This window comes from Sander lucioperca, chromosome 4, assembly GCF_008315115.2.
Source record: "Sander lucioperca isolate FBNREF2018 chromosome 4, SLUC_FBN_1.2, whole genome shotgun sequence".
Lineage (NCBI taxonomy): Eukaryota > Metazoa > Chordata > Actinopteri > Perciformes > Percidae > Sander > Sander lucioperca.
The window spans coordinates 45,632,621-45,642,106 of NC_050176.1; the positions used below are offsets into that span (position 1 = coordinate 45,632,621).

At 44.2% G+C, this 9,486-nt stretch overlaps 1 protein-coding gene across 1 annotated transcript in view; it reads right to left on the reverse strand.

The window, feature by feature from the left end:
* Nucleotides 1–235: 235 nt before the first annotated feature.
* Nucleotides 236–9,486, reverse strand: part of LOC116039312 (butyrophilin-like protein 1) — a 13,549-nt gene continuing 4,298 nt past the window's right edge. The window contains exons 2-5 of the mRNA XM_036000618.1: nucleotides 5,786–5,995; nucleotides 5,178–5,315; nucleotides 1,022–1,297; nucleotides 236–249 (exon numbers count right to left, since the gene is read on the reverse strand). Of these exons, the coding sequence (XP_035856511.1) occupies nucleotides 236–249; nucleotides 1,022–1,297; nucleotides 5,178–5,315; nucleotides 5,786–5,995 (638 nt within the window). The remainder of the gene's footprint in view (nucleotides 250–1,021; nucleotides 1,298–5,177; nucleotides 5,316–5,785; nucleotides 5,996–9,486) is intronic.

Below are 9,486 nucleotides of genomic sequence, written 5' to 3' on the forward strand. Positions count from 1 at the left end.
AGTGAGCAGATACGAGTAGTGAAGTAGAGTAGTATGGAAAAGAAAAAGAACAAAGCAAAACAGCTGTTGGGGCGAAAAATAGAGAAAGAAGTCTCTCTCAGGATGCTGTCACTGAAAACTGTGTTTTGATTCATTAAACCTTGTTCATGAATTAGTCTATGTTCTGCTTGTGGACCCTGTGTTGCAGGTGGCATTGACTACATCAGCTTCACACTTAGCCTAATAGCAACAGCTCTTAGGGGGCAAAGCCTATATGAAATAGAACGATAGTTACGTATTGTAATTCCAGATTCTATGAGTATAGGCATAGCCTTCTAAGATTCATGCCACCTACTTTACCAACATTGGCTGAAGAAAAATGCTGATGTTGGGAGCAGATCTCTGGTCGCGCCACTGTAATATACAGTATCTGCGGACGTAAGAGACCTAAGAAATCTTCATGACTGCGCATGCGCGAAGGGATATACCCGATTGAAACAGCTCTTAGAAGGCTTTGCCTATACTCGTAGGATCTGGAGTTACAATATGTAACTATCGTTTCTGTAGAAGTCTATGAGAAAGTGACCGACTTCTCACTTGATTTATTACCTTATTACCGTCTTCTGCAATACAGAATGATGTTAATATTGTGCATTATGGTCTTGTTGATTTTAAAGCATATAATGTTATGCGATAAAGCAGGGGATGTTTTAGGGCGTGGCTATGATGTGATTGCCAGTGAAAGTGTGTAATGTAACGTGGCTCCTCCCTCACTCCTCCCTCTCATCTAAAATCGTCACATCCGCAACCAGGATGGTTGCACCCGTAACGGCAAACTCAACGACTCATAGCAGATCTCCACAAACAATGGGTGACGTCACACATGCTCTGTCCATTAATATTATACAGTATATGCCAGTAACTGAATATAGGTGAATCTCATGATACAGGCCACACACATTTCCGCCTATAAAATTTTGCAAATAAATAACACATAAACAAAACAATTTAAAAATTAAAATATCACAAGGAAGAATCTCACCACTGATATGGACAGAGGTCTCAGCATAAATCTGATGTTTGATTTCCTCCTGTGTGACTACACAGCGATAGGTGCCGGTCTTGGTCACAGTAGTTTGGAGGGTGATGTAGAAGCTGCCTTCTCTTTCTGAGTCCTGTATTACTTTAGCATGAAGGTTGTTTCCATCACTGTCCTGCAGCTCTACTTTAGGTTTTGGATTGCCGTGAACTTCACACTGCAGCAGCGCCGAGTCTGCTGTTGCATTAAATATTGTAACAGATGGTTTTAAAGCTGCACCTGTGAACATGAAACAGATAATTATATAAATTATATAAGACAATCGCAGCACTCTCCGGGAACCATCACCTTATCGTGGTGGAGAGGTTTGTGTGTCCCTATGAACCTGAGGGCTGTGTTGTCTGGAGCTTTGTGCTCCTGGTAGGGTCTCCCAAGGCAAAGTGGTCTCAGGTGAGGGGCCAGACAAAGAATGGTTCAAAAACCCTATGAGTGACCGAGGAAGAGATGGAGTGACCCTGCCCGGAGGAAGCCCGGGGCCCCCGTCTGGAGCCAGGCCCAGATGGAGGGCTCGTCAGCGAGCGTCTGGTGGCCGGGTTTGCCACGGAGCCCGGCCGGGCACAGCCCGAAAAAGCTACGTGGCATCCATCTCTCCATCCCATGGGCCCACCACCTGTGGGAGGAACCGCTGGGGTCGGGTGCGCTGCCACACGGGTGGCGGTGAAGGTCAGGGGCCTCGACGGAACAGACCCGGGCAGCAGACGCTGGCTCTGGGGATGTGGAATGTCACCTCTCTGTGGGGGAAGGAGCCGGAACTGGTGCGGGAGGTGGAGCACTACCGGTTAGATCTGGTGGGGCTTACCTCTACGCACAGTCTCGGTTCTGGAACCATACTCCTGGATAGGGGTTGGACTCTTTTCTTCTCTGGAGTTGCCCAGGGTGTGAGGCGCCGGGCGGGTGTGGGGATACTCACAAGCCCCCGACTGAGCGCCGCTACGTTGGAGTTTACCCCGGTCGCCTCCCTACGCCTGCGGGTTGTGGGGGGGAAAACTCTGACTGTTGTTTATGCATATGCACCAAACAAGAGTTCGGAGTATTCGGCCTTCTTGGAGACCTTGAGTGGAGTCCTGTATGGGGCTCCAGTGGGGGACTCCATAGTTCTGCTGGGGGACTTCAACACGCACGTGGGCAATGATGGAGACACATGGAGAGGTGTGATTGGGAGGAACGGCCTCCCTGATCTAAACCAGAGTGGTTGTTTGTTGTTGGACTTCTGTGCTAGTCATAGATTGTCTATAACGAACACCATGTTCGAACATAGGGATGCTCATAAGTGTACTTGGTACCAGAGCACCCTAGGCCAAAGGTCAATAATCGATTTTATAATCGTTTCATCTGATCTGAGGCCGTATGTTTTGGACACTCGGGTGAAGAGAGGGGCAGAGCTGTCAACTGATCAGCATCTGGTGGTGAGTTGGGTCAGGGGGTGGGGGAAGACTCTGGACAGACCTGGTAAGCTCAAACGGGTAGTGCGGGTAAATTGGGAACGTCTGGAGGAGGCCCCTGTCCGACAGACCTTCAACTCACACCTCCGGCGGAGCTTTTCGTGCATCCCTGTGGAGGCTGGGGGCATTGAACCCGAGTGGACAATGTTCAAAGTTTCCATTGCTGAAGCTGCAGCGAGGAGCTGTGGTCTTAGGGTCTTAGGTGTCTCAAGGGGCGGTAACCCACGAACACCGTGGTGGACACCGGTGGTCAGGGAAGCCGTCCGACTGAAGAAGGAGTCTTTCCGAGATATGTTATCCCAGAGGACTCCGGAGGCAGTTGCAAGGTACCGAAGGGCCCAAAGGGCTGCAGCCTCTGCTGTGAAAGAGGCAAAGCAGCGGGTGTGTGGAAGTTGCTGAGGTAGTTAAACAACTCCACAGTGGCAAAGCCCCAGGGATTGATGAGATCCGTCCAGAAATGCTTAAAGCTCTGGGTGTGGAGGGGTTGTCTTGGTTGACACGCCTCTTCAACATTGCGTGGAAGTCTGGGACGGCGCCTAAGGAGTGGCAGACCGGGGTGGTGGTTCCCCTTTTCAAAAAGGGGGACCAGAGGGTGTGTGCCAATTATAGGGGTATCACACTTCTCAGCCTCCCTGGTAAAGTCTACTGCAAGGTGCTGGAAAGGAGGGTCAGATCTTTACTCTCGCAAGGATCCTGGAGGGAGCCTGGGAGTATGCCCAACCGGTCTACATGTGCTTTGTGGATCTGGAGAAGGCGTATGACCGGGTACCCCGGGAGATACTGTGGGAGGTGCTGCGGGAGTATGGGATGAGGGGGTTCCTTCTCAGGGCCATCCAATCTCTGTACGACCAAAGCGAGAGCTGTGTCCGGGTTCTCGGCAGTAAGTCGGACTCGTTTCAGGTGAGAGTTGGCCTCCGCCAGGGCTGCGCTTTGTCACCAATCCTGTTTGTAATATTTATGCAGCAGCGGGTGCGGTATTACATTTAATTTATCGCACCGTTGTGACGAAAAGAGAGCTGAGCCAGAAGGCAAAGCTCTCGATCTACCTGTCAGTTTTTGTTCCTAACCTCACCTATGGTCATGAAGGCTGGGTCATGACCGAAAGAACGAGATCCAGGGTACAAGCGGCCGAAATGGGTTTCCTCAGGAGGGTGGCTGGTGTCTCCCTTAGAAATAGGTTGAGAAGCTCAGTCATCCGTGAGGAGCTCGGAGTAGAGCCGCTGCTCCTTCGCGTCGAATGGAGCCAGTTGAGGTGGTTCGGGCATCTGGTAAGGATGCCCCCTGGGCGCCTCCCTAGGGAGGTGTTCCAGGCATGTCCAGCTGGGAGGAGGCCTCGGGGAAGACCCAGGACTAGGTGGAGGGATTATATCTCCAACCTGGCCTGGGAACGCCTCGGGATCCCCCAGTCGGAGCTGGTTAATGTGGCTCGGGAAAGGGAAGTTTGGGGTCCCCTGCTGGAGCTGCTACCCCCGCGACCCGAGACCAGATAAGCGGACGAAGATGGATGGATGGATGGAATCACAGCATTCAAATGTAAGACTGGGATGTGTTTTTCATCCCTTCCCTGCTTTAAAATGTTTATAACAGTGTGAGAGGGAGAAACAGAAAAGCACATTTTAAGCCTAAATTACACATTTCAGCGTTGTTGCAGCCTTAACTTCTTCCAGTATGAGTCAGATTCTGGTTCTGCAATGTTTTTATGTTCTACAACAATATAACAAGTTGTTATAATAAAGTGAGGCCAGTGCACAATAAGTACCAAAAATAAACCCTTTAAATCATTAACATTTGAACAAACTTAAGAGATGTTGGCATATAAATGTCTCCACTTTTAAGTGAAGTCCAACACATAGAAGAATGATCTCAGTACATGGTTTTTCCTGCTGAATGGCTTATTTACAAGAAACGTCTGAGCACATCTCTGGTAAGCAGATGATCTAAAGTGATGCTTTAGCATCATTCTTTGTAGAGAAACTCAGTTTTACAGACCTGTCGATTAAATGAACTAATCAATTAGTCAACAAAATTATATGAGTGTTAGATAGCGAGCGACATCATTAAAACCATATTTTCATATTTCCAGGATGAAGCCTGACATCTGGCACGTGGCTCACATGCCAGATGTCAGGCTTTGGCCATCGCCTTCCGCCCTCTCTGTGTTGCTGCTCTTTCAGGGAATGATTGTAAAGATTTACAAAGAATATGTTTACGGCATTTCCTCTCTAACTGGGACGTTTTGGGACCGATTGGTGGGATTGCTGTGGACGAAGTACACACGGATATACAGTGGTGAGAGCCAATGAGGTTTAACCATGTATCAGCTAATTTAAATAGTTCATGTTACTGTATTGTGTCAACAGTTAACTTCATTTAATATTGTAGGTGGCGTTTTCTTTTGCGAGGTGCAAATGTTCCACCAAAACAAGTTCCTTCAAGAAATTATTTTGCAGTGCCACATCTGATCTAAAAGGCAAATCAAAACGTATGTTAGAGTGCTTGTGTGATATTATCACACTAAAACTGATTCATACATAGACCTGACTGGTTTTGGGTTAGGGTTAGGTCGAAGTGTGCTTGAAACAAATTAGGTTGTATAAAGACTGCTAGAATTTCAGAAAATGAGAGGAAATCTTCAACTGTTTAACGAAAGTACTCACCAACAACAACAAGCTTAATGTTGAATGTTTGAGGTGGCTGAAGATTCGGAAAATCACAGGTGTAGACTCCACTGTCAGTTACCTTTGTATTTCTGATGATTATGGAGGCGTTGCCGTGTTTCAGTTCATCTGGAAAATGTGAGACTTGACCTGGAAAGCAGTTTTTGTGATTTATGCCTCCATTATAATAGAACAAATCCTTCTGACAATCATCTTTCTGAGCAACTTTCTTCCAGTCAAACTGTTTTGAAGTAATGTTCTCCTTGGTGCTGAGGGAACAGGGTAAAGTAACATCACTCCCTTCTTTCACTTTGATGACTTTAGGCTCTGGAAGATAAATAACATGTATTAATCAGTATGTTTACATGCAGAGCTATCAATTAATAATTATTAAAGCAGAAAAGCAAACATTTTATACAGCAGTTTAGTTTGTAGTAAAATTTGTCATCTACCATAATTATTTCAGTACTCACCAACAACAAGCCCAATGTAGAATATTTGAGGTGGCTGAAGTTTTGGAAAATAACAGGTGTATTCTCCACTGTCAGATATCTTTGTATTTCTGATGATTATGGAGGCGTTGCCATGTTTCAGTTCATCTGGAAAATGAGAGACTCGACCTTTGAACTCTTCACTCTGACCTGGACGACCGTTGTTGTAATGAATGCCTGCAGCATACATGAACACCTCCTTCAGACCATCATCTTTCTGAGAAACTTTCCTCCAGTCAAACAGTTTTGAAGTAATGTTCTCCTTGGTGCTGAGAGAACAGGGTAACATTACATCAGTCCCTCCTTCCACTGTGATGTTTTTTGGTCCTGGAAGATAAAATCATGTATTAATCAACATGTTTACATGCTGAGTAACGTGTATCATCAGAATTATTCTACAACAGCCGTTAACAAAAAGTAGTTTAGTTTGTAGTCTAATTTCTCCTCCACCACAGGTGTTTTAAGTTTTAAGTCTACTGACTTTTTTTAACGATATTTAAAATTGAATTTTATTATTTATTTTACACAAATATATCTATATATCTATATATTATATAGTACGAGTACAGCTGAAACAATCAGCCGATTAATCAATTGACTGACAGAACTATTTGGATCGTTTTCAGCTTCTTGAATGTAAAGATTTAAAAGGTTAGACGCTAAACTGCATTCCATTGTACTGGTACTCAATGACAACACAGGCCAATATTTCCATTAATCAGAGTCAAACTCTTCAATTATGTTTGTGAATATGCTTTTAAGTACCTTTTCTTTTACTTCTACTTGAGTAACATTTTAAATGCAGCACTTGTACTTGTAACAGAGTATTTTCACAGTGTGGTATTAGTACTTTTACTAAAGGATCTGAACACTGGTATGTTGTATGGATCAGCTGATTCTGACTTTATGTCTGTGACATCCTCCTGATGTAAAACATTTCTTCATTTAGAGTTGTGATAAAAACATACATCTTCTCTCCCCACATACACAACTCTCCTGTAGAAAAGAACCTAAATAAGAGTGGTGGAATGTAACTAAGTATAATTACTCAGCTGAAATGATTAGACCATTAAACACACAACTGTTTGGATCCTTTACACTTTCTAAAATGGGAGGATTTTTCTGCATCAAATACTTTTACTTTAAATACGTTAAGTACATTTTCTTGATGATACTTGCATACTTTTATTAAAGTAATATTTTCAATGCAGGACTTCTGCTTATAACATAGTATTTTACAATGTGGTATTAGTACTTTTACTGAAGTAAAGGATCTGAATACTTTTTCCACCACTGCTAAATAATGACAAAAAAATGCATGTGCAAGGCAAGGCAAGGCAGCTTTATTTGTATAGCACATTTCAGCAACATGGCAATTCAAACACACACACACACACACACACACACACACACACACACGGGTCAAGAGTCCAGGTCTGGTGGTTGATGATTGATGCAGATATGTGCTGATTAGCACTCATAACTGCCTGCTCACACTGCCATGAGTCCATGATGCTAATGTCTGATTACTCCATATTTTCATTGTGATATTTTGTGATTACATTCTGAATCTGCAACGTTCTCTGTCAGGTAAATGCATAGACAGTTAAAGAAATGGACAATGTGACCCCGTAGATTTCCACGGAGAAGAGTGAAGTCTATTAGAAGCACTTTTCCGGTGATGGCTGAGCGTTACTGAGCAGCCTCCAACTGAGAGAGACGACGTAAATGTGACATGAGCAACCTCTCTGAAAGTTGTAAGTCTTCTGGTAGCTGTGCCATGAGAAATCTCAATTATTGGGTTGATTATTCCCAATCTTGCAGAGACGGAGAGCGTAGGTATATGTAAGGAGATAACATAGACACAGGCTAATTATTGCTAACTAAAATGCTAGTTAACATTAGTAATTAAACTTAAACAGCTAATGTGAGTCGAAACTGCCTGCGAACTTTTCCTGTACTATACGGTAATTCCTCTAATATGCGACAGTAAGTTGTGTGCTGATGACACAATCGTTAGCCTATTTTTATAAAAACGTCTGCTACGGAGCCATAACGTGAGGTACAAGGTATGGAGCCTTTTATACATTATCATGTTTCTTTAGAAATAAACAATGGACAAATAGAGTCTTAAACGCTTCAGATGTAAAGTTATTTGTTGTCAAAGTGACGCCAAAATTAATGGAATGCTAACGGGAGGTGATGGCTTGATAGCAACAAAAAGGCTCCATAAGAGGTACGCTTTGTGGAGGATAGCTTACCCCCTTGGGTAAATGTAGTAGTACAATGTCTTCCTCTGATGTAGAAGTACACTGTAGGTCAGTAGTAGGCTATGCATATTAAATGGTTTGGGGTCCTTCTGTAATTATGGAGTACTATTTGGTTTTGGAGAATTCTACAAGCAGCACTACCACAGGCCAAGAAATCGGCCCAAGGCAGGAGGCTGGGGTCCATTAGGACTAAAACCTCACGCCATAAAATCTGTTTCTTCCTCTCTGCAGTCAGCCGCGTTAACAAGGTTCCATTCCCCACTGACACTGACTCTCACCCCCTCTTTTTATTGAAAGTCCTCTTTGTGAAATACTTTGAGTGAGTTTTATTGTGAAGGATAGACACGGAAAAGCCAGCGTTAGAGTAGCGCCTTTTTTCAACCTTTTGAAGAAGAGTTTGCTTGTTATATCCAGCAATCATGTTACGTTAGAAGCAGCTAAAAGTCAACAGCAGTCCACGTCGGCAGAGAGCTGCTATTCCAAGTTGTGACACTTCTGTGCTTGCTTACAATTTTTGCCGATTGCTTACACATTGAAATCAAAAGTATTACACAAATCTCAAAAAATTACACTTAAGGAGCAAAACATTGGCCCAGATGTGCACCACTATAAGCCCAATGTCAGCCTCACACTTTTTGCTAAACAATACACACAGTGATTTGCAAAACACTAGCACTGACTGTCAAATGACCACACCTATGAGCCAATCTGGGGAACACAGCCATCACGTACGCAAACACGATTGCTTACAGTTTTTTTCGATTGCTTAAGCACTATTTTGAAAGCAGGGACCGTTTTTTTGAAACACTACACACAATTATCACAACCACACACCCAATTAGCAGAACACTTCAGACCCTTTGCATAATGAAACACTCTTGGAAAAACTATACATCCATCCATCCATCTTCTTCCGCTTATCCGGTAACGGGTCGCGGGGGGAGCAGCTCCAGCAGGGGACCCCAAACTTCCCTTTCTCGAGCCACATTAACCAGCTGGGGGATCCCGAGGCGTTCCCAGGCCAGGTTGGAGATATAATCCCTCCACCTAGTCCTGGGTCTTCCCCGAGGCCTCCTCCCAGCTGGACGTGCCTGGAACACCTCCCTAGGGAGACGCCCAGGGGGCATCCTTACCAGATGCCCAAACCACCTCAACTGGCTCCTTTCGATGCGAAGGAGCAGCAGCTCTACTCCGAGCTCCTCACGGATGACTGAGCTTCTCACCCTATCTCTAAGGGAGACACCAGCCACCCTCCTGAGAAAACCTATTTCGGCCTCTTGTACCCTGAAAAAACTATACACTAATTTATAAAAAAACATATTTTGTTACCATATGAAACACACATGTGTCATTTGACTTAATTCAGTTTGAACCAGTTACACACTGCTGTTGCTAGTGATTAGAGTACTGTAAATGAAGTACACAGAGAAAGTGCAAATATACAATTCACCAAACACTACACAAGACCAATGCTGCAGACTGAAGAAAATATAATTTATTTATTTCCATATACCCAAATCAGTCAACATGTCAACATGGAGAATCAAC